This window comes from Lolium perenne, chromosome 2 (genome assembly GCF_019359855.2).
Source record: "Lolium perenne isolate Kyuss_39 chromosome 2, Kyuss_2.0, whole genome shotgun sequence".
Taxonomy (NCBI): Eukaryota; Viridiplantae; Streptophyta; class Magnoliopsida; order Poales; family Poaceae; genus Lolium; species Lolium perenne.
Window position 1 is genome coordinate 250,684,012 of NC_067245.2, and position 25,686 is coordinate 250,709,697.

General features: G+C 48.5%; 1 protein-coding gene across 4 annotated transcripts; it reads right to left on the reverse strand.

Annotated features, from left to right (window-relative positions):
- Positions 1 to 4,004: 4,004 nt before the first annotated feature.
- On the reverse strand, positions 4,005 to 25,674 carry LOC127335579 (beta-glucosidase 16). Of its 4 annotated transcripts, none has more exons than XM_051362291.2 (13): positions 25,489 to 25,674; positions 25,318 to 25,384; positions 7,309 to 7,374; positions 7,086 to 7,157; positions 6,913 to 6,987; positions 6,765 to 6,824; positions 5,936 to 5,963; positions 5,601 to 5,853; positions 5,379 to 5,494; positions 4,965 to 5,214; positions 4,777 to 4,879; positions 4,556 to 4,658; positions 4,005 to 4,413 (listed from the first exon to the last, which is right to left on the reverse strand). In XM_051362291.2, the coding sequence occupies exons 1-13, from the start codon at positions 25,618 to 25,620 to the stop codon at positions 4,206 to 4,208; spliced, it is 1,533 nt and encodes a 510-aa protein (XP_051218251.1). In that variant the 5' UTR covers positions 25,621 to 25,674; the 3' UTR covers positions 4,005 to 4,205. The 4 variants fall into 4 exon arrangements, with proteins under 4 accessions (XP_051218251.1, XP_051218250.1, XP_051218252.1 ...); XM_051362290.2 differs by having other exon boundaries at positions 7,086 to 7,161; positions 7,280 to 7,374; XM_051362292.2 differs by having other exon boundaries at positions 7,086 to 7,161; positions 7,313 to 7,374; positions 25,489 to 25,673.
- Positions 25,675 to 25,686: the final 12 nt, after the last annotated feature.

Consider the following 25,686-nt stretch of genomic DNA (forward strand, 5'->3'; position numbering starts at 1 on the left):
TTATCGTTTTACTGCTCGGGACGAGCAGAACTAAGCTTGGGGATGCTGATACGTCTCCGACGTATCGATAATTTCTTATGTTCCATGCCACATTATTGATGTTATCTACATGTTTTATGCACACTTTATGTCATATTCGTGCATTTTCTGGAACTAACCTATTAACAAGATGCCGAAGTGCCGATTCTTGTTTTCTGCTGTTTTTGGTTTCCGAAATCCTAGTACGGAAATATTCTCGGAAGTGGACGTAATCAAGGCCCAGGGGCCTATTTTCTCACGAAGCGTCCTGAAGTCCGAGGGTGAGACGAAGAGGGGCCACGGCGGGGCCCCACCATAGGCGGCGCGGCCCCCTTGGCCGCGCCGGCCTGTAGTGTGGGGCCCCGTGCCGCCTCTTGACCTGCCCTTCCGCCTATAAAAAGTCTCCGTGACGAAACCCCCGCATCGAGAACCACGATACGGAAAACCTTCCCGAGAGACGCCGCCGCCGCCGATCCCATCTCGGGGGATCCAGGAGATCGCCTCCGGCACCCTGCCGGAGAGGGGAATCATCTCCCGGAGGACTCTACGCCGCCATGGTCGCCTCCGGTGTGATGTGTGAGTAGTCTACCCCTGGACTATGGGTCCATAGCAGTAGCTAGATGGTTGTCTTCTCCCCATTGTGCTATCATTGTCGGATCTTGTGAGCTGCCTAACATGATCAAGATCATCTATCTGTAATTCTATATGTTGCGTTTGTTGGGATCCGATGAATAGAGAATACTTGTTATGTTGATTATCAAAGTTATGCTTATGTGTTGTTTATGATCTTGCATGCTCTCCGTTACTAGTAGATGCTCTGGCCAAGTAGATGCTTGTAACTCCAAGAGGGAGTACTTATGCTCGATAGTGGGTTCATGCCTGCATTGACACAGGGACGATGTGAGAAAGTTCTAAGGTTGTGTTGTGCTGTTGCCACTAGGGATAAAACATTAGTGCTATGTTCAAGGATGTAGTCACTAGTTACATTACGCACCATACTTAATGCAATTGTCTGTTGTTAGCAACTTAATACTGGAAGGGGTTCGGATGATAACCTGAAGGTGGACTTTTTAGGCATAGATGCAGTTGGATGACGGTCTATGTACTTTGTCGTAATGCCCAATTAAATCTCACTATACTCATCATGATATGTATGTGCATGATCATGCTCTCTTTATTTGTCAATTGCCCAACTGTAATTTGTTCACCCAACATGCTGTTCGTCTTATGGGAGAGACACCTCTAGTGAACTGTGGACCCCGGTCCAATTCTCTTTACTGAAATACAATCTACTGCAATACTTGTTCTACTGTTTTCTGCAAACAATCATCTTCCACACAATACGGTTAACTCTTTGTTACAGCAAGCCGGTGAGATTGACAACCTCACTGTTTCGTTGGGGCAAAGTACTTTGGTTGTGTTGTGCAGGTTCCACGTTGGCGCCGGAATCCCTCGTGTTGCGCCGCACTACATCCCGCCGCTATCAACCTTCAACGTGCTTCTTGGCTCCTCCTGGTTCGATAAACCTTGGTTTCTTTCTGAGGGAAAACTTGCTGCTGTGCGCATCATACCTTCCTCTTGGGGATGCCCAACGAACGTGTGAAATACACGCCATCAATATACACGGCCAACCAACCAACTCGTACTATACCTACTCAGTTAGGAGCACACGAAACCTGACCGGACACAAACCCAGCTCGTACACGAGCTAAACTAAAACCTACATCGACTCAAACTAATCCTAACTAGTAGTACGTATACAACCAGCTAGCTTAGGAAACTCTAGTAAACCTACCCGGCCGGACATGAACTCTGGCTAGACTCAAGCCAAACCTTGCTAAACAAACTGACTCTAACTCAGACTAGGCAAGATTATTGCTAACAATCTCTCCCTAATCTTGACTCTTGGTCTTCCGTGCTTCTCCGATTTTGACTCCTTTGCATATCTGCGTCTTGTCTAGGCCTCGCTCCACGACAAATTTAATTGGCTCTCCCCAATTTTAACTTGGCGAATTTACGGAACAACTCAAGCTTGATCCGGACTACCCAGCCACGCTAGCAACCGTGGAACACACGTCCACCCTAGCGCAATACATGCCGACTACCTCGTGGACTACACCATCCACTCCAGCCTCATGTAGAGACAGGTCCTCATTAAAGAGACTCCCCTTCACTGGTTTACCACCCCCTTCACACTTGACATTGATCCTCTCGTCGAGACACATAGACGACTTGGTTGAGGCACGCTGACAGCTACCCGCTATCCTCTTGTTGCGTCTTCGCCCATGGTGATATCCCTCACCGGACAGTCCCTCAACCTCCACACGCTTCAACTGCAACAGATCCTCACAGAGACAAGCACTTGGACACAACGACGACTCACAGACTCGACGCCGACTCGACGTGCCAACTTGCACGCCCATGACTCCTTGACTCATCGGACTCCTCCGAAGACTACCTTGACGAAACTCCCGGACGACGATCTTGACGAGACTCCCGGTACCAGCACCTCGGCACCACCTCTCCCATCAACGATCATCCGCCTCCACCTCCTTGCCGATGACGTCACCCCATCGTCTCCTCCGGGTCGCTCCGCTGAGCGACGATCGCCCGCCCCGAGGCGCTAGTAGGGTCGCCTCCCCGGGGCAAGCGTGCCTTCAAATCTTCGACCTCGCTCTGATACCAATTATTGGGATTCGCCCACGGATCGATCACATCAAACTAGACGAACACACGCAATAAAATCTTATTGCCAAGGGCACGTGTTGTGCCCGTTCTTTTTAACTTTATTTCTGTCAAAACTTCTGGTTACAAAGATCACACAGCGCCGCGTATATATACACGGCCAACCAACCAACTCGTACTATACCTACTCAGTTAGGAACACACGAAACCTGACCGGACACAAACCCAGCTCGTACACGAGCTAAACTAAAACCTACATCGACTCAAACTAATCCTAACTAGTAGTACATATACAACCAGCTAGCTTAGGAAACTCTAGTAAACCTACCCGGCCGGACATGAACTCTGGCTAGACTCAAGCCAAACCTTGCTAAACAAACTGACTCTAACTCAGACTAGGCAAGATTATTGCTAACAGTTTTTACTAAAAAAACAACTTCTAGCTAGAAAAGCATGTTTTCACCACAAACTGGTCATTTCCTTCTAGGTGAAGGCAAATACGCGCACATCACGCAAAAAAGTACGAGAACTGCAAAAAAGGGCGCATTGTATCAACCTAGCTCCCTCTGGTACGTATACCCATACATAATGGATATGCTGACCCACGACACTTGAAGTTTAAAGTGATCTCACAGTCTGCATTGCGTCCACTGGCCCAGAGTCCCGTGAGGAAATCTTTGTACCATTTTGCCCACATCTTTAGAGTCCTCTCATGAGTTGCGAAACCCACATGGTACATCCCAAACCTTACGGCAAAACCAAAAACATATTCAATGTTGTCCATGACACTCCACACAAAGTAGCCATGCATGTTTTCTCCTCTCCTAGAAGCATATCAGCAATTCCATTATTTTTAGCGTTTGTTGCAATTTTTATTTAAGGTATCACTGGTAGAAGTGTATTGTGTATAAAAAAGAATCATTAACAAGGCTTTCATTATTTTATATTTCCTTGACTATAATGATTTTTCTAGCATAGTCACTTTTTTTACAACTTAAACATACCTTATTTATTGCAAACAAGGTTACATTAAATTAAAGATTTCAAAATAAAATACGGAGGATCATCTGTCCAAACAATAGGAGAATATCTCATGGCCTCTCTAGCTAGGACTGTCTTGCCCAATCACTTTGACCCATGGATGGCAATTTTCAAATTGTTATTGATTTTATGCATCGGCATCATGTTGCCTAGAAGTACAATTTTTTTAATATGTGGTCTCTTTATTTCCTAGAAAAAACTATTTTGTCTATGTAAATATGGTTCAAAAAATATAAATTGATTCCATTTCTTTACTGGTATTAAACGGAAAAGTATGACATTCCATATATACCGAACTATGATGAATCCAAATTATAGTATTTCCTCCTACACAAAGACAAATAAACACAGTTCACGCAAAAAATATGAGAACTGCAAAAAAAAGGGCACCGAATCACGCATGTCCTTCTAGTACCTATACCCAAACATAATGGATATGCTAATCCACAACACTTGAAGTATCAGGAATCTGCTCTCAGAGTCTGCACTTCGCCCAGTGGTGCATAGCCCATGAGGAAGTCTCGGTACCATTTTGCCGACATCTTTGGAGTCCTCTCTTGTGTTGTGAAATCCACGTGGTACATCCCGAACCTTACGGTGAAGCCAAAAACCCATTCAAAGTTGTCCATGATACTCCACACAAAGTAGCCATGCACGTTTGCTCCTCTCCTATAAGCATGTCAAAAAGTCAATATTAGTAGCAGTTGTTGCATGTTTATTTTATGTAAGGTGTCACTAGTAAAAGTATAATGTGTATGCGTATGATTAACCCTAAACCCTATGAAAATATCGATGTGTTTATGCATGCCACCTGACAGCCGAAGAGATAGATGAGAGATAACCCCGCAGGTAGTTAACTCTTCCAACGTCATTGATCATGTCCTCCATACTATTACTGTTGTGTTGCGAGTAGCCTGAAATGAAAAAAGAAGTGTACAATAACACAAGATCATTGTTAAAGATAAGGGACTTAACAATCTTTGGGGAGTCTACTGAAAGCGGTGTGAAATTTGTGATATCCTTGCTACTCACCATTCTCAGTAACATAGATAGGTGTGTTCTCGTATCTCTGATTGACATACTTGATGATCTGCTCCATGGCTTCTGGAACGTCATAGAAACCGACGAGTGCAGTCTAGAAGGTCGATCACACCAAATGTGTCAACAAAAGAAACATGAACAATATGACCATTAATGTATAATAGAAGCAGTTTCCTTACTGATTTTCCAATTTGTACACCATCTCTTTGACCTGTAGCAAATACGAGTGCATTACCCTCGTAAGTATTAAGGTCGCACGGAGAAGAGATGCAATCCTTGGCGTAAATTGCGGTGTAATGGTTTACCCCGATAAAATCCACCTTGTTTTCCAGTAATATCTTCTCTGCTAGGGTGAACTTTGGCAAGTTTGATGATAACATCTCTCGCATTTCTTTGGGATATTCACCAAAGAATATCGGATCCAAAAACCTATTGACATAAAAAGAGACATGAAAACACGCGTAGTACGTCCCCTCCTTTTGCAAATTAAAGCCGTGAACTTATTTTCTGCTTGCATAATAACTCGGTGAAATCGGTGTGAACCATTTTCGTAGAGTTGCACTAGGCAGAAGGTGGGGGGAAAATTGGTATACCAGTGTATCTCGAAAGACAATGCACGTCTTGCGGCAAGAATATCCACCGTGGTGTTCGTCAGCGGCTCGTAGTATTTCATGGAAATCACAATCCCGATCGACCCGCCTTGCTTTGCCTAGCACATGTGGATCAAAACAAATGCGTCTCTCCATTTCAGATGCATCCGAACGGTATCGCAGTGCGAAGAAAATTTGTCTACATAAGAGCAAGCCTTTTACTACCTGATAATTCTTCTTGTAGTTGTCTACAGCGGCGGCATGGGACATGATGATGTTGTGAGCAGCGACGTAGGGTTCCCATTGGGAGTTACCGCTATTGCAGTTCCCGAATGGCGGGGAGCAGTGGTTGGGCGGGTACATCCCTAGCATGTAAGTCAGCCTGGTCATCATGTTGGGTTCGTTGAAAGTCGTCCAGAACTTGACCCGGTCACCGAATGCCTGGAAGCACACATCCGCGTAGTGATCGAACTCCTCCCTAACAAAAAGAAGGTTTGAAACAAGGTAAATCAAAACATGCTAGAAGTATGGCCAAATGTGAATCAGAGTCTCGAAGGTACCGGATCCCAGCTCCCAACCAGCCACCGTAGCGGGTCTCCAGTTTTTTAGACTGAAGGCTCGAGCAGAGCCCGGCTTTAAATTAATAAAGCAACACCATACAACCGAAGGTTCCAGATACAACTCACACCGATAACACGAAGGTAACAGCTCACAAGCTAACACATTCAAATGCCCCAACATTTGGAGAACACAAACACACAGGCACAGCATAGTCCAGATACATAGAAGATAAGATAGCGACAGCGAAGAATGCTATGTCTGCATCCTGGAGGAAGTGTGGAGCGTGCGCAGTCTGTCAATGGTCAGCTCCACAGCCTCACGGTCCTGTCTCCTAGCCACTTGCTTCCACACCTGTAGATAGAGAGACATTTTGTATATGCAATCAGCAGGTTGACTAGGGAAGCGCCCCTCAATGGTAAATTTGTTTCTAATGTTCCACAGGGTCCAGCACAGCGCCGCACAGCTAATCCAGTAGACCCGTTTAGTTTGGCCTCTATACGGCTGCAGCAGCCTATAGACGTCCGCCAAGCACGTGGGGTTCCAAGAACAATGCAGCAATTCTCTAACCGCACTCCACATGAATCTGGCTAAGACGCAGGTGAAGAAGATGTGGTTTGTATCCTCCATTTCTCCACACAGGGCACATCTCCCCGAAGATGGCCCCCTCCTCCTACGAATATTGTCATTAGAGGGAAGGCGTTTGCGCACTAGCTGCCAGAGGAAGATCCTGATCTTGAGCGGAACAGCGATCCTCCACAGCACCCCATAGTGCTTCCGTGGCGTGCCCTGGCAAAGCCTAAGGTATAGGGATCGAACAGAGAACTCTCCAGCGGGTCTCCAGTTCGTGTGGCAGATCAAAGTGATGCAGCGTCACGAATGGCTCTATCCCTGTTCGACATTGTTTTCTCTTGTGAACATTTAGGATTGCTAGCTCATCTTTGAAGAATAAGACGTGGTGTGGCGTGTGAGATTATACCTTTCTGCAGAAGTGCAACAATCAGTTGATCATAGAACGCTATTCCAGCTGAATTAACGCCTCCAAGCCGGCCTCCTACGATGATTCAACCGAGAGATTGTCAAGGAACTGATTCGATATATAGTTAAACATCCATGTACTTTGTGGATGTGTATTATTTTTTTTCTGCATACTTGGCAGGATTCTCGCCCAGGAAATTGAGAATCTGTAGGAGTTGACGCCCAAACTATGCATGATCTCCACATCTTCCTGCTCAGAGCAATGTCAGCAATACATTGGTAAAACTAAGATGCATCGCATGGAAGTTAGTTAATATTATCCCCATTTGAAAATATAAGCCTTTTCAGAAAGCTAACGTAGATAGTACAGGGGATTGTCTATGTGCTGATTCTGTACCATGCATGTACCGGTGGTAGTGATCATCTGCTACGTCCCCGTTTCGTCCATCCGCGATGTTCCCCGCTGCAGTGAGCGAAATCAAAATTCGTTAGAGCGAAGCAGGATCGAGTTTAACGTTATAAAATTAGTTGCCTCAGAACTTGTAAAAAATAGATTATCATATGATGTGCATGTCAACTTTCAGGAGAACTACATGTGACTTTATACAAGGAAGCAAAAGGATAAGAAGTTGAGCACACTTGTGCAACCACTCGAGCACAATTATTCTTTGATAGTTTGTTTTATGTACTTCCTCCATTCACTAACCTAAGACCTGGGCGACCGGGAGATGATCCGCTCCCGTCGCCTCCCCCGTGGGCGACCGGGACGCCCCCGTCCTCCCCACCCTCTTCCCTCCATCCCCTCTCCTCCTCCCCCCGCTGCCGCCGGTGGAAGCCGCCGGGCAAAGCCCGGGCGGTGCTGGTGGCGGTGGTTTCCTTCTCTCCCGTGCGCTTGGGAGGACCGACGGGGCGGGCTCGACCAGGCGGCGTTGGAGGGCGCCGGCTCCGGCTCAGGACGGCGCGGATTCCGCCGTGGTTGGTGGCGAGGTGGGCGGTCGCGGCGGCGGTGCCCAGAAGCTCAGCCGACGCTCCTGTGTCCCATGGTGGCGGCGGCCGATCTGGGCCTAGCGGGCCCGTTCGTTTTGGGGTCGTTGTCTGTTGGTGTGCTGCACGCATAGACCTCCTCAGCCACCATCCGTCGCGGCTGATGTCGTGCTCGGACTGGACCGGCGGCGCCGGTTATGGCGATCTGCCCGCTCGGGCTTGTCGGAGCTTGGTTGAGCTTCCAGCGGTGGGGCGTCGTTTGGGTGACGTCTCGCCATACTGGAGTCACTGGGGCGACGTCCTTGCTAGCTATCTAGGACGAGGTCCTTAGGCCGGCTCAGTACTGCAGCTACTCCAGCGTCTGCGGTCTGTTCTCCCTTCAACCATTTTGGTCGTGCTTGTGCAGGTGTGCTCGCGAGCCGGGGATGGTGGACATCGTGGTGCCGCCAATCTAGGGACTTGGACTTCTAGATCTGGATCTGGCCGAAACCTCTGCCAGCCAGCACGTGTTTCCTGCGGATGAGTCGAGTTGGGGCTAGCCCATAGTGTGACTTAGGTTGGAGGCCCGGCGGTGATCTCCGCCTTGTTCGCTCTACGTCCTCACGACGGCGTCAGGAATTTCTATCTAGGTCTGGGCCTCGGTGAAAGCAGCGCATGGCTCTGGCCTGTGCCGGCGACGGCGCCACCTGTGGGTGCCGTTCCTTTGTTGAAGGCGTTCCGATGATGGCCCTCCTGTTCGAAATGATGGACTCCATCCCCCCGCCTCAATCTGCTCCTCTTGGAGGCCTCGCTTCGTGTAAGCTTCTCTGGTAGTGTCTTGTGGAGCACCGTGTGACCTCTCGCTGGTGTCGCAGCCCTCCCGCATCATCGGCATGGCTGCTTTTACACGGTTTGCTGCGGTAGCTGATTTCCTTCCTAGCGCCTTGGGGGGCTTCGCTAGTGAAAGTATAGAGATGGTAAACCTAGAGGGGGGGGGGGGTGAATAGGTTTCTACAAATTTTAATTCTTTCTTTGCAATATTAGGCTTTGCGGAATATAAAGATGAGCCTAATGCAAACTAGGTGAAGCAACCTATATGAGGATACAACTAACTCGAGCACGAAGGCTCTCACAGTGCGATTAAATCACAAGTAAGGAGTTCGGTTAGAGATAACCGATAGCACGCGGAGACGAGGATGTATTCCCGTGTTCCCTTGCTTTGCAACAAGGTACGTCACGTTTGGAGGAGTGGAGGTCCCACGAAGGATTCCCCGCGCCACGAAGGCTCACCCTATTCTCCGGAGCCTATCCCACGAAGGAATAGCTCACTCACTTGTGGTAGACTTTGAGGTAGCCTCCAAACCTTCACAATCTTGCCCGGAGCAAATCCACAGCCCGGATGCTTCCGGACTCCTCTTGCCTACCTAGGGTTTCCAAGGAACCCTAGGAAGCAAGTTTCTCAATGAATACAAGGGGGAATGAGATTTGGCTTGGTAGAACGGTAGATCGGGTCCTCCTCTAATGATTCCCCGGAGGGATTTGAGTTTGGGTGGAGGAGGAGGGAGATCTGAGGCTTTTGGTGTTTCTAGCAATGGAGTATGAGAGAGAGAGAGCTCAAGAACAGCTTGTAGTGTAGTGCCTAACTGTTCAGAGGTAGGAGAAGACCTATTTATAGTGTTCTTCTAAATACGGCCGTTGGTCACTTGCCACATCAGCAGATTCTTCGAGAAACCCGGTCAACCGGATTTTGCGCCGGACAGGCCGGTCCACAGCCCGGTCGACCGGGCCACGTATCGGGCCGGCCGGTTTCCAACCGGAGCTGGGACCGGGACTTGACCGGGCAGGCTTACGGGCTTATCGGATGTGGCCCGGATGTCACAGCGCAGAAAACCGGTTCTTGACCGGGCCGCTCGGTCAGGCGCCCGGTCAGACCGGGCCGTGGACCGGAGCAGCCGGTCCGAAACCGGGCTGGTGACCGGACGCGCGCCGGATGGCTTCGTTTCTTTACTGGATGTCGTCCGGATGGCACCGGTCCAGGGTCCGGCTGGCGACCGGGCTGCCCGGTGCCAGGGCCGGTCCGACCGGATGTGACCGGCCCGGCTCGAAAAAACTAGCTGATTTTTCGTCGAATTGGGGGTCTCCCGTTGCCTTTTGTTCCATTGCTACACCATCATACCTCTTTGGCTAATACCTGAAAGTCATCTTGTAGGCATGTATTAGTCCAAATACTCTAGCACGGTGTCATAGATACCAAAATAATGGATAAGGGTAAAATACCCTTACAATCTCCCCCTTTTTGGTATACGATGACAAACCGAGCTAGAGTAACACATAGATATTATGATAAGCTCTAAACCTTGATTCCATAGAAGATATTACGACAGCTCCCCCATAATGTGTGCACTTGGAGAGTTTGCGTTTGAATGCAAAGTGCACCATTTGTGGAATATGAGAAGCTCCCCCAATATCTTTAGGAAACAAGCATGGTATGGACAAGTATATCAACATATATAAGCATAAAGCATGATTATCCATAAAGCATAATTATCCTAACATAGAGTAGCACACATAATAGTCGTCCATACATATCCATACATGAATCATTCAAAGTAGCAAATGGTTCTTGAGAAATCAAAGCAAATACGCACAAGCCATATAAAATCCAAATAAAGCAACTCCCATGGCTTGTGACAACGAAAGAACCCCGTAATTCTAGACTCTACTCTCTTCTCCCCCTTTGGCATCGGAACACCAAAAAGGCGAAGAAAAGAGGAGAGATGCTAGCGTCCCATCAATAGAAGTGGGGCACCGCGGACGGAGAGTTGCCATCACCATCCCCATCGTCATCCTCGTCATCATCATCCTCATCATCATCCTCTTCATCATCATCCTGATTACCGTCATCATCCTCTTCATCATCATCATCAGCAGGAGGTGCATGAGCAAATCTACCACCAAAGTACAGAGAAGGATCAAAGTTGGAACATCTCATCAGTGAGAGGAGGCATCTCCCAGTCTTGTGCATGGACAGGCTCCAACTCAGGGCCAGGAGGAGGGATAGGCACATTCCTAGCAGCCATGAACTCATTTTGGCGCCTCCTTGTCTCTTGGTTCAAAGAGAGACTTTGATGTGCAACATCATGTGTAGTTTTGCACATCTGCCATAAGCGAGAGAAGAACCGTGCGACACCACGCTGTGGGCGACGAGAGGAGCTGGAGCTAGCATGGTCATGGCGTGCCTTGGACCGGTGCTCAGAAGGCATCATTTCAGGAACATCCGGGTTATCACCTTGGGCAGGGATTTTGAACGCTTCCATCCTGACCCGCTCACCTAAAGTATTGAGAGGTGCGGGCACAACCTTGTTGATGAGCAGCTGAACGTACTGGGCAAGGTTAGGAGTCAACCTCTCGCGAACACAGCGCCGTAACTCGCAGTAGATGAGATCACAGCCATCAATAGGTTGCCGGTGCTCAGGGAGACAGTAGTACATCAAGTTCAGATGATATGCACGGCATTCACTTGTATCGCCGGACTTGCGATGAGAGTCTCACGGAAGAGCTTGGCAAGTAAGAGGTAGGAGTAGTACATCCCGGAGATGGTGGGAGGTCCAGGTGTGGGCTCCGGCGGATAGCAACCAGCAATGTCCCCACGGTTGAACTTCTGCTGAGAATATATCTTGAAGCCAGAAGTACGCCCTCCACCAAACCCCAAGGCTTCACAGAAATCAAGATAGTTGCAAGTGTATTGCTGTTTGCCCGTCATCCAAGTCATAGTCCGAGCTGCATCATCATGGAAAAAGACTGTGCAGTGGGCTGTCTCACCAAGGTTGGACAATAGCACCCATCAGTAGGTGTCAAGCACATAAGATCATACAACCCCATCCGCCTCAAGGTCGCAACCACAAAGCGGAACTTGGTGGCTTCATACATTCCAATGACATCCTTGATGGCCTTGGGCATAACAATGGTGCCTTTCTTCATGTACTCGCGGGAGTCATAGAATTCTTCCCACATGACTTGCTGTGTGTTGGTCCAGAAAAATTGATCTCCCCCTGTGTAAGTGGGTTCCTCAAAGCGATAGGGGTTGGACTCTCTGAGTCTTCTCCATGCCCCAATATGCACACTACCAACATGGAAATCTGGGAGGACCTCATCACCATCCTGTGCTGCCTGTTTATCTTTCCTCTTATTGGCAGATCTCTTGATTCTGCCCCCAGTTGAGCTGCCACCCGTGGTCTGAGGAGCACGACCAGTAGAGCGCCGGGGTGGAACCCCGGAGCGCCTCCCTCTCTTGGCAGCAGGGGCAAAGTCCGCATCAGTCCTTTCATCACCTGTGAATCAGCATAATAGGGAGAGGATAGCAAAGAGGTAAGTGTACATGTCATCAGCATATGTGAGGAAGCCAAAAGCATAGCCTATGTTCAAGTGTCTCGACGAGATTATGCGAAAAAAGCTGGGCGAGCCGGCGCAGGATCCGGTCCGACCGGACGACAGACCGGGCGAGCCGGTTAGCCATCCGGTTGACCGGGCGCTGCGCCGGACCAGCCGGTCGAGAGGCCGGTTGACCGGGCTGTAGACCGGGTCATGCTGAGTTGTGATGTTTGCCCAGAAATTCGACACAAAATCATGCAAAAACTCACAAACTTGAACATAGATTATACCAGGGGAGTGAACAATGTGCATAGGAGGGGTGTGACACTCTAGGTGGCATGAGGACTTACTAACCCTAACCCTAACCCTAACTTTTCTCAACTTTCCTCAACAATGGGCAATGGGAGAGGGAAAGCAAGAGGGAGAGGGATAGGGAGAAAGATTTACCCGAAGACATTGTCCTCTTGGCCCAAGTGAGCAAGAGGAACTCGTGAAGAAGACTTGAGGACCAAATCCCCACGATCTCCCAAACTAGCTTGAGAGGGACCAAATGCTTTGGTGAAGATGCTTGCGAGATCCCGATCTATGTTTGTGTGAAGTTTGGAGAGAATCTAGTGGTGGGAAGTGCCTAGGATGTGGTGGAGATGGTGGAGGCGGCGGCCATGGAGGTTTGAGAGGTGGGGGATAATGAGGAAGAAGATCCCCAAGGGGTATCCTCTTCAAAACATAACAGCCCGCACGGCCGGTCGGGCACCCGGTCGACCGGGCCAGTGACCGGACGACCCGGCGCACAGGCCGGTCCGACCGGGCCAGTGACCGGCCAGAGACAATTTTCCCAAAAATGTGTCATTTTGCCTCGTTTTGCCCCTATTCTTTGTGTAAATGTGTGTGAGTGCTCATATGATGACATGTACATATAGATAGATAGACGATGATGAGATGAGCATAGACATGGGATTGGAAAACACAAAGTTCTCTAGGCATACCCATTGGAGTGAAAATGCAAACAAGATACAAATAGCTACAATGGGCATGATTCGAAGTATATCAAGAATCATAAGAGCATTTTGAAATAGTTTTTGCAATAAGATCATTTGGCCTTATATAGTCAAATCAAGTTGTAATGAAGGCTCAAGGAGGGGCGGGGGATTACTCCCCCTATGTGAAAGCGCAAATGTCATGAGACCTCGAAGAGACATGCTTGGGTCCATATAATGACATTGGGTCTATTTATGTTGCACACATAGGTATGCATCATACCAAGACATGGTAAGATGACTATCCCCATATGTGCTATGCCTCTAAGCTAGATAGCAAGATAAATGCAAGAATATAGTGCAAGAAGTTAATCAATCCAAGTTTTTAGGATCAAGAATACCAAGTTCTCCTCTCAAGTTAACAAAGCGGGCTTCATCCAAAGGCTTAGTGAAAATATCCGCCAATTGGTAGGTTGTTCCCACATGAGTGAGATCAATATCCTTATTGGCAACATGATCACGTAGGAAGTGATGGCGAATGTCAATATGTTTGGTGCGACAATGTTGAACCGGGTTGTTGGCGATCTTTATTGCACTTTCATTGTCACAAAGAAGAGGCACCGTACCAAGAGACACACCATAGTCTTTCAAGGTTTGCTTCATCCATAACAATTGAGTGCAACAAGATGCCGCGGATATGTATTCGGCTTCGGCGGTGGATAGGGCGGTGGAGTTTTGTTTCTTGGATGACCAACTCACCAATGACCGGCCAATAAATTGGCAAGCCCCGGAGGTAGACTTCCGATCAACCTTATCACCGGCCCAATCGGAATCCGAATAGCCAATGAGTTCAAAGGTTGACCCCTTTGGATACCATAGCCCGAGAGTAGGAGTGAGAACAAGGTATCTTAGTATCCGTTTGACCGCCACTAAATGGCTCTCCTTGGGAGCGGATTGAAAACGAGCACACATCCCTACACTTAGCATGATATCCGGCCTAGAGGCACAAAGGTAGAGCAAGGATCCTATCATGGAGCGGTATACCTTTATGTCCACATCCTTCTCACCGTCACATGAACCAAGTTGCCCCTTTACGGGCATGGGTGTCTTCATTGGACTTGCATTGGTCATGTTGAATTTCTTGAGCATGTCCTTCACATACTTTTCTTGAGAGATGAAGGTGCCTTTTGCAAGTTGCCTCACTTGGAAGCCTAGAAAGAACTTCAACTCTCCCATCATGGACATCTCAAATTTCCTAGTCATCAATAGCTCAAAAGCTTTGTTATGATTGCGGTTAGTTCCACCAAAAATAATATCATCAACATATATTTGACATATAAAGAGGCCACCCCCTTTAACCCGCTTGGTGAAAAGGGTGGAATCGACCGTACCCATGCAAAACCCATCATGTAGTAAGAAATCCCTAAGGAACTCATACCAAGCACGTGGAGCTTGCTTGAGACCGTAGAGTGCCTTATGGAGTAAATACACGTGGTTGGGTCGGCATGGGTCTTCGAAACCCGGGGGTTGAGCCACATATGCGGTTTCTTTTAGGGGACCATTCAAAAATGCACTTTTCACATCCATTTGATATAATTTGAAATTGTGGAAAGATGCAAATGCAAGCAAAAGACGAATAGCTTCAAGACGGGCTACCGGTGCAAAGGTATCCTCAAAATCCATACCTTCTATTTGGGCAAACCCTTGCGCCACTAACCTTGCTTTGTTTCGTATAACAATGCCATTCTCATCTTGCTTGTTCTTGAATGCCCATTTGGTCCCAATGACATTGATGCGATGATCCTTGGGTCTCTCAACTAGAGACCATACTTCATTACGAGTGAAACACTCCAATTCTTCTTGCATGGCAATTACCCAATCCGGATCAACCAAGGCTTCATGTACCTTAAGTGGTTCAAAACTAGACACAAAAGCATGATGTTGACAATAAGTGATAAGTAATGCATGGTGTCTACGAGTTACCACTCCTCTTGAGATGCTACCAAGGACTTGATCCACTTTCATGTCACTTGCCCTTGTAGCGGCCTTGATCTTCCGAATGGTTCCTTCATGATCAATGAATTCATCTCTTGCAAGTACTTGATCATGAGGGACCACTTGAGCTTGATCATGAGTAGAGGATGTTTCTTGATCGTCATCATGATCTTGCTCCATGGAATGAGGATCTTCTTCTTGTTCTTCGGATTGAGACTCATCTTGAGTGGAGGATGGTTCTTGAGTTGCACTTGATGGTTCGGCTTGAGTTGAGCTAGGCTCTACTTGTGGCGTGCTTGAGACATCTACTCCATCATCTTGATCATCGTTATGAACCTCCATGGGCCGGATGTGTCCAATGCCCATATGCTTGATGGCACTAGATGGATCAACATCATTACCTGCAACACATGGAACAACTTGCTCCACTTGGGAGCCATTATCCTCCAAGAACACCACGTCACAAGATACTTCAATAGTCCCGGAGGACCGGTTGTAGTATCTATAGGCGTGAGTTCTCCGCATATCCAACAAATATACCCTCTATGGTTCTAGTTTCAAATTTACCGAGCTTTCCTTTGTTGTTCTTAACAAGGCATTTGCATCCAAAGACACGAATATACATGACATTAGGCTTGTTACTGGTAAGGAGCTCGTATGGGGTTTTGTTGTGGAGGGGACGGAGGAAGAGCCGGTTGGAGTAGTGGACGGCCGTAGAGATGGCTTCTCCCCAAAAGTTGTGGGGTGAGTTGAATTCACTCAACATGGTTCTTGCCATCTCAATGATAGTCCGGTTCTTCCTTTCAACAACACCATTTTGTTGAGGGGTGTATGGCGCCGAAAACTCATGCTTGATGCCCTCATCATCCACAAACTCTTGCATAGTGTAGTTCTTGAACTCGGTGCCATTGTCGGTCCTAATTGCCTTGATCTCGGATTCATACATACGTTGAGCTTTCTTGGCGAAGGTGATGAACTCTCTATGGGTCTCGTCCTTAGACTTAAGGAGAAAGACCCAAGAGTATCTTGAGTAATCATCAACAATGACAAGTCCATACTTGCTTCCACCAAGAGTATCATAGTGTGATGGCCCAAAGAGGTCCAAATGAAGGAGCTCCAAAGGCCTAGATGTGGTAACAATACTCTTGATGGGATGCTTCTTCTTGAGTTGCTTTCCGGCTACACATGCACTACAAACACGATCTTTCTCAAAAGAAACACCGGTTAGTCCCACAATATGTTCACCCTTTAGGAGTTGTTTAAGATTCCTCATGTTAACATGACCAAGGCGGCGATGCCACAACCATCCTTCGTCATGCTTGGCCGCCATTAGACATGTGGAGAAGGAGGGGCTCTCTTTCGAGAGATCAACCACATAAAGGTTGTTCTCCACAAATCCAACAAGGACCAATTTGAGATTGTCACTCCTAAAGACTTGCACATAATATTTAGTGAAATATGAATTGTAACCGGCATCGGCAAGATGATATATAGAAAGTAAGTTATAGCCAAGGTGTTCAACAAGCATAACCGTCTCAGGGCACAAGTCCTTAGAGATTGCTACCTTGCCATACCCAAGTACCTTTCCCTTTGAGTTGTCACCAAAGGTAATGCTTGACTTCTTGTGGATATCTTCAATGAATTGATCAAGCACACCTTTTCCTCCGGTCATATGATTGGTGCATCCACTATCAAACACCCATTTTGGACCACCGGAGGAATACCCCTACAAGATCAAGTAGAGGATTTAGGAACCCATCGATTAATGGGTTCCTTTGCAATGGCAACAATATCTTTTGGTACCCAAATTGAGTACTCTCTATAAGCATAGCCATTAGGAGGGCCAACATAGTTAGCATAGACATCACCATAATAATCAACAAATAATGCATAGTGATCGTTTGGCCCCGTGTGGGCACCACTAGTGGCTTTGCCCTTTGAGGCTTTGCCATTGTTAGTGACCTTCTTGTTCTTATCTTGAGCGGGTTTCTCCTTCTTGTAGTTGTTCTTCTTGTGAGACTTGGGAGTATATCCAAGTCCATACTTTTGATTGTTTGACCTTTGCTTACTCAAGAGGTCATCCAATCCCATCTTGTTCTTGGCGGTGGTGAACTTTGCAAGTTCCTTTGTTAGCCTAACATTTTCCTCAAGAATAGATGCTTGCTCACAAGAAGATTCATTAGGATGATAGTCAAGACCATATTTGGTCACCAAGGACTCAAGATATGCATTGGTCTCAACATGCAAAGAAAGTTCCTCTTGTAAACGAACATGTTCCTCAACAAGTTTAGCATGCTCACTAGTAAAGGAAATGGAGGAACAAGCAAGCTTTTCAACATCAATGGGATCCTTCATTGATCCAAGAGCCTTTTGTAGGATTCTTGAAGTAGATCATGATTCTCTCCAAGTTTCTTGAGCTCATCCTTGACAAGCTTGTTAGCTCTTTCAAGGTGGTCAAGATCCCTAGTGAGAGAAGCATGAGCAACTTCAAGTTCCTCCTTTGAAGCATTGAGCTCTTGGGTCAATAATTGAGCCCTATCAATAGTTTCTAGGTCCTTAACTTTATCAAGTTCATAAGTTTCAATTTGTTGCTTAAGGCCTTGAGATATGCACCTTTCGGTTTTTAGCTCTTGTCTTAGGAGATTGAATCTCCGTTCCTTCTCATTCAATTGATATTCTAATTCCTCAATGGACTCATCCTTTTCTTTGAGTGAGTCCATCAAGAAATCAAACTTGACAAGAGCTTCACCACGAAGGGTGCATCTAACATCATAGAGTTCCTTAAGCATAGTTAATTCTTCTTGATCTTCGTTTTCATCATCAAGAACACTAGATAGGGAAGGTGGAGGTTCCATTACCTTGGTTTCCCTTGCCATAAGACAAGAGCCAATGATTGGAGAGGAGGGAGAGTCATCGGAGTCATCATCTTGAGTTGTTCTTGCCATGAAGGAAGAGCCAACATCATTCTCCGTGGAGTAATCTTTGGAGTAGTCATATGTGAAGAGTGACCCGGGCTTAGAGTATGCTAAACCGGCCACTCCGGCCTCCTTCTCCTCATCTTCCTCTTCTTCATCGGACAAGTACTCGGCCCCAACAAAAGCTCTTCCCTTGTTCTTCTTGTACCGATCGTTGATTGGGTTCGGCTTCAATCTTGGTTTGACCCCTTTGATGAACTTTGGCTTGTCTACCCTTTTCTCATAAGGGCACTCATTTGCAAAGTGGTTATCTTCATCACAATTGTAGCAAGTTCTCTTCTTCTTCTTGTCATTGAGGAGCATTGGGAACTTTGCCTTGTACTTCTTGGCAAAGAAAGCAAAGTCGGTAGCAATGTCACTAGTTGAAGTCATCTCTTCATCTTCTTCAATCTCATAGTCTTCTTTGCTTTCATGGTCGGCTCTAGCTTTGAGAGCAAGGTTGTGTGACGCTTCATGGTTGTGTGAGGCTTCATCAACACGGTTCATTGCCTTGAGCCTCTTCCCGGCTTTGGCCATGCTTTCATTGGCGGCCACATAGGAGACTAGATCATCGGAGTTGAGATCGGCACTCTTGGTCATGATTTGCAAGTTGAGTCCAAGGTTGGTGTCTTCTTGTTTGACGGCAATCATAGCAATGACCTTGGATTTTATGAAGGCTTCGTTCATCTCAAATCCGTCATTGTACTTCTCAACACCAAGTCCCTTGACCCTTACTTTGAGCACCAAGCCTAGCATAGGCATCAAATATGGATTCTCCATCCCGAATCATGAATTGGTAGGCCTCTTGCTTTGCGGTCTCATAGAGAGCTGATTGGATCAAATCGGTTCCCTCTTGTAGTACTACGATCCGATCCCACAACTCTTTAGCGGAGACAATGTCATCGACTTGATCAAGAAGCTTGCGGTTGATGCCACTTCTAATCTTGTCACGTGCGGGTGCATTGAGTTGACGGTTGTAGAACTCGGTGGATGTCAACCGAGTGGGATCTTGTGGCTCCGGATATCCATGAACAATGAGCTCCCATAGCTCCACACTGCAGCTGCGAATATGAGATTCCATAGCAGATTTCCAATGTGGAAAGTGAGTTCCATCGTAATGGGGAACGGTCCCACTATGGTTTATATGAGGCATGGGTGAAGTGTTTCTAGGATAGTTATAGTTAACATCATGGTAGGACTCCTTAGAGACCGAAGCCCCACTAGAAGTTCCACCCAAGATTAGGTTCTTAAGCATGGCGTCATTTACGCCATTTGGTTTTGTAGCTCATCCTCCTTTTTCTTCTTCTCGGCCTCATATGCCAAGAATCTAGATTTCATCTCTTTAACCGAAAGGTTAGAGTCTTCATCTAAACCCTCGAAGAGTTTATCCATCTCACTCTTAAGGCGGTGAAGCCCTTAATAAGAGTCCAGGCTCTGATACCAATTGAAAGTATAGAGATGGTAAACCTAGAGGGGGGGGTGAATAGGTTTCTACAAATTTTAATTCTTTCTTTGCAATATTAGGCTTTGCGGAATATAAAGATGAGCCTAATGCAAACTAGGTGAAGCAACCTATATGAGGATACAACTAACTCGAGCACGAAGGCTCTCACAGGCAGTTAAATCACAAGTAAGGAGTTCGGTTAGAGATAACCGATAGCACGCGGAGACGAGGATGTATTCCCGTGTTCCCTTGCTTTGCAACAAGGTACGTCACGTTTGGAGGAGTGGAGGTCCCACGAAGGATTCCCCGCGCCACGAAGGCTCACCCTATTCTCCGGAGCCTATCCCACGAAGGAATAGCTCACTCACTTGTGGTAGACTTTGAGGTAGCCTCCAAACCTTCACAATCTTGCCCGGAGCAAATCCACAGCCCGGATGCTTCCGGACTCCTCTTGCCTACCTAGGGTTTCCAAGGAACCCTAGGAAGCAAGCTTCTCAATGAATACAAGGGGGAATGAGATTTGGCTTGGTAGAACGGTAGATCGGGTCCTCCTCTAATGATTCCCCGGAGGGATTTGAGTTTGGGTGGAGGAGGAGGGAGATCTGAGGCTTTTGGTGTTTCTAGCAATGGAGTATGAGAGAGAGAGCTCAAGAACAGCTTGTAGTGTAGTGCCTAACTGTTCAGAGGTAGGAGAAGACCTATTTATAGTGTTCTTCTAAATACGGCCGTTGGTCACTTGCCACATCAGCAGATTCTTCGAGAAACCCGGTCAACCGGATTTGGCGCCGGACAGGCCGGTCCACAGCCCGGTCAGACCGGGCCACAGACCGGGCCGGCCGGTTTCCAACCGGAGCTGGGACCGGGACTTGACCGGGCAGGCTTCTGGGCTTACTGGATGTGGCCCGGATGTCACAGGCGCAGAAACCGGTTGCTGACCGGGCCGCTCGGTCAGGCGCCCGGTCAGACCGGGCCGTGGACCGGAGCAGCCGGTCCGAAACCGGGCTGGTGACCGGACGCGCGCCGGATGGCTTCGTTTCTTTACTGGATGTCGTCCGGATGGCACCGGTCCAGGGTCCGGCTGGCGACCGGGCTGCCCGGTGCCAGGGCCGGTCCGACCGGATCTGTGACCGGCCTGGCTCAGAAAAACTAGCTGATTTTTCGTCGAATTGGGGGGTCTCCCGTTGCCTTTTGTTCCATTGCTACACCATCATACCTCTTTGGCTAATACCTGAAAGTCATCTTGTAGGCATGTATTAGTCCAAATACTCTAGCACGGTGTCATAGATACCAAAATAATGGATAAGGGTAAAATACCCTTACAGCTAGGTCGGAGTCTGGTCGTAGCTCTTGCCGGTGTGCCTATCCCAATGCCAGAGATGATGTTGTGTGTTTGGTCTGGACCTAGCCCGAGCTCCATGGGTGGTGGTTCTCGGGTCTGGGTGAAAACTTTGTAGGTTCTTCTCTGCCAACGACGATGACGCAATCTTGCGCCATTCACCTTCTTGGAGGCGTCGCCGCAAGACCCTCCCTCCTTTGGTTCCTCAAGCTGCTAGGTGGCCGGCCCGTCGTTGAGTTCCCCCCTTTGAGTTGCAGTCTTGGTGCGGTGGAGGTTTGTTGGCGTGGACTCGGTTGTGATCGCTTCGGTGCAACAGAAGACAAGGCTCCCTCTTCATGGATTAAATGGCGCTTCGGCTTGCTTTTTAGTGTTGTCTTTTGTTGTGGTTTGGGTTGTGCGCTTGGCGCATGTGTGTTGTAACTCTTGGTGTAACTCCTAATCGGTGGATGGCTTCGTTAATTCAAAGTCAGACTCACTTCGAGCCTTCCGTTTGACTAACGTAAGACCTTTTAGATATTTTTAAGTGCACTAGGTACGGGCCAAAATGAGTAAACCTACAAACTAAAACGTATCTAGATACGACATACATTTACGAATTACGAATAAAGCTAGATGATATTGCATTAGTGGATCAGACGAAGTAGTGATGTCGAGTGACTCGATGAGCAGAACATTGCATCATACAAATATCAAATATGTATGGAACCGCAGAGTACTCAAAAGCCCCTCGAAAAAAGTATATATATACCCAAAAGCCATCACGTCCCTTTCCCTGTAATTTAGAACAAGTGTCTGACCCTCTTGCGACAAAAGACCCTATCTGCCATCCTACAATACCCTTCTCTACCACGTAAAAGACCCTTCTCTAGATTCCACCGTCGGTCCACTGTCGCGATGTAATTGGCTCCTCTAAGGCAGAAATGTAAGTTAAACCCAAACAGAAAACAATCTTTTCACTGTCCCCTGCATACACGACAATTAAAAGGCCGCCGAATCTTTTAAACTGTCCGGCCCCTGGATGCCGCTTCAACTTTAGATGTTTCTCGATGGAAGAGAATCCTTCAAGCTTAAGTCTACGAGAAGCAAAGCATCACCACGACGCTAGTTCGTCATCAGCGCCGTGCCGGCTGCATCCTCAACGCTCTGGCAGAGAATATGGAGCCTGAAACTTCCAGCTAAAGTCAAAATTTTCGTTTGGAGGCTTAGCCACAATAGCATGCCAACGCGCGATAGAATAATCAACGAAAACGAGTGGATGTAGACACGCGGTGCCCGATGTGCAATGGGGTTGATGAAGATGGTGGCCAAGTGTTCTTGAAATGCACAAAAGTCAATCAGATATGGCGCTGCATTAGTTCTTTCGAGAATTTTGATTTTATTTTGTGTCCAAGATCTTGTAGTAACACTGAGTGCGCCTCCCCCGTGGGCGACCGGGACGCCCCCGTCCTCCCCACCCTCTTCCCTCCATCCCCTCTCCTCCTCCCCCCGCTGCCGCCGGTGGAAGCCGCCGGGCAAAGCCCGGGCGGTGCTGGTGGCGGTGGTTTCCTTCTCTCCCGTGCGCTTGGGAGGACCGACGGGGCGGGCTCGACCAGGCGGCGTTGGAGGGCGCCGGCTCCGGCTCAGGACGGCGCGGATTCCGCCGTGGTTGGTGGCGAGGTGGGCGGTCGCGGCGGCGGTGCCCGAGCTCAGCCCGACGCTCCTGTGTCCCATGGTGGCGGCGGCCGATCTGGGCCTAGCGGGCCCGTTCGTTTTGGGGTCGTTGTCTGTTGGTGTCGCACGCATAGACCTCCTCAGCCACCATCCGTCGCGGCTGATGTCGTGCTCGGACTGGACCGGCGGCGCCGGTTATGGCGATCTGCCCGCTCTGGCTTGTCGGAGCTTGGTTGAGCTTCCAGCGGTGGGGCGTCGTTTGGGTGACGTCTCGCCATACTGGAGTCACTGGGGCGGCGTCCTTGCTAGCTATCTAGGACGAGGTCCTTAGGCCGGCTCAGTACTGCAGCTACTCCAGCGTCTGCGGTCTGTTCTCCCTTCAACCATTTTGGTCGTGCTTGTGCAGGTGTGCTCGCGAGCCGGGGATGGTGGACATCGTGGTGCCGCCAATCTAGGGACTTGGACTTCTAGATCTGGATCTGGCCGAAACCTCTGCCCGGCCCAAGACGTGTTTCCTGCGGATGAGTCGAGTTGGGGCTAGCCCATAGTGTGACTTAGGTTGGAGGCCCGGCGGTGATCTCCGCCTTGTTCGCTCTACGTCCTCACGACGGCGTCAGGAATTTCTATCTAGGTCTGGGCCTCGGTGAAAGCAGCGCATGGCTCTGGCCTGTGCCGGCGACGGCGCCACCTGTGGGTGCCGTTCCTTTGTTGAAGGCGTTCCGATGATGGCCCTCCTGTTCGAAATGATGGACTCCATCCCCCCGCCTCAATCTGCTCCTCTTGGAGGCCTCGCTTCGTGTAAGCTTCTCTGGTAGTGTCTTGTGGAGCACCGTGTGACCTCTCGCTGGTGTCGCAGCCCTCCCGCAACATCGGCATGGCTGCTTTTACACGGTTTGCTGCGGTAGCTGATTTCCTTCCTAGCGCCTTGGGGGGCTTCGCTAGGTCGGAGTCTGGTCGTAGCTCTTGCCGGTGTGCCTATCCCAATGCCAGAGATGATGTTGTGTGTTTGGTCTGGACCTAGCCCGAGCTCCATGGGTGGTGGTTCTCGGGTCTGGGTGAAAACTTTGTAGGTTCTTCTCTGCCAACGACGATGACGCAATCTTGCGCCATTCACCTTCTTGGAGGCGTCGCCGCAAGACCCTCCCTCCTTTGGTTCCTCAAGCTGCTAGGTGGCCGGCCCGTCGTTGAGTTCCCCCCTTTGAGTTGCAGTCTTGGTGCGGTGGAGGTTTGTTGGCGTGGACTCGGTTGTGATCGCTTCGGTGCAACAGAAGACAAGGCTCCCTCTTCATGGATTAAATGGCGCTTCGGCTTGCTTTTTAGTGTTGTCTTTTGTTGTGGTTTGGGTTGTGCGCTTGGCGCATGTGTGTTGTAACTCTTGGTGTAACTCCTAATCGGTGGATGGCTTCGTTAATTCAAAGCCAGACTCACTTCGAGCCTTCCGTTTGACTAACGTAAGACCTTTTAGATATTTTTAAGTGCACTAGGTACGGGCCAAAATGAGTAAACCTACAAACTAAAACGTATCTAGATACGACATACATTTACGAATTACGAATAAAGCTAGATGATATTGCATTAGTGGATCAGACGAAGTAGTGATGTCGAGTGACTCGATGAGCAGAACATTGCATCATACAAATATCAAATATGTATGGAACCGCAGAGTACTCAAAAGCCCCTCGAAAAAAGTATATATATACCCAAAAGCCATCACGTCCCTTTCCCTGTAATTTAGAACAAGTGTCTGACCCTCTTGCGACAAAAGACCCTATCTGCCATCCTACAATACCCTTCTCTACCACGTAAAAGACCCTTCTCTAGATTCCACCGTCGGTCCACTGTCGCGATGTAATTGGCTCCTCTAAGGCAGAAATGTAAGTTAAACCCAAACAGAAAACAATCTTTTCACTGTCCCCTGCATACACGACAATTAAAAGGCCGCCGAATCTTTTAAACTGTCCGGCCCCTGGATGCCGCTTCAACTTTAGATGTTTCTCGATGGAAGAGAATCCTTCAAGCTTAAGTCTACGAGAAGCAAAGCATCACCACGACGCTAGTTCGTCATCAGCGCCGTGCCGGCTGCATCCTCAACGCTCTGGCAGAGAATATGGAGCCTGAAACTTCCAGCTAAAGTCAAAATTTTCGTTTGGAGGCTTAGCCACAATAGCATGCCAACGCGCGATAGAATAATCAACGAAAACGAGTGGATGTAGACACGCGGTGCCCGATGTGCAATGGGGTTGATGAAGATGGTGGCCAAGTGTTCTTGAAATGCACAAAAGTCAATCAGATATGGCGCTGCATTAGTTCTTTCGAGAATTTTGATTTTATTTTTTGTCCAAGATCTTGTAGTAACACTGAGTGCGGTGGTTTGGGCAGAGGTAGCCCGAGCTTTGTTTCTGGTTTAATCGCTAGCGAGATCGCTGAGCGCTCAGGTTAATGAATATTTCCCATTTCCAGCTCAAAAAAAAGAGGTTTCTTTTGGACGCTATCATGGCGATAATTTTCTGGCAGTATATATATGGTTAGCATATACATGGTGGATTAATTAACAGACCATGAACTTTGATGAAGCAGAATTGCTGTTCATGGCATCACGGGAGGGCCGCCGCCGTCTCTCTCTGTGTTAGAGAGAAGAGAGGGAATCGATCGAGCAGCTCTAAGCTGAACACATAGATGGACCCAGAGCAGAAACGATCGGAAGAAAATGACTTACAGTGCGTGTGGGTGAAAACATCCCAGTTGCTGAGGCCCTTGCCGTCCTCCAGGTACGCGCCCTCAATCTGGAACCAGAAATCACGGTCTCGGTTATGCATTCGCGCCGAACGATCGAGCGGTAAACAGAGACGACGGCCATGGAGCAACTGAAAGTTCCACGCCAACTAACCTGGTAAGCAGATGTCGCGGCGCCGAAGAGGAACCCGGGCGGGAACTCGGCGCGGTCGAGCGCCCGCGTGGACGGCGCGAGGATCGCCAGCGCCGCCGCCAGCAGCATGACTACGCCCGTCGCAGCGGCCATTTCCTTCCCTCGTAGCCTCCTCGAGGTAGCTAGCTAGCTACAAAGGCAACGCTCCCTCGCACCGAC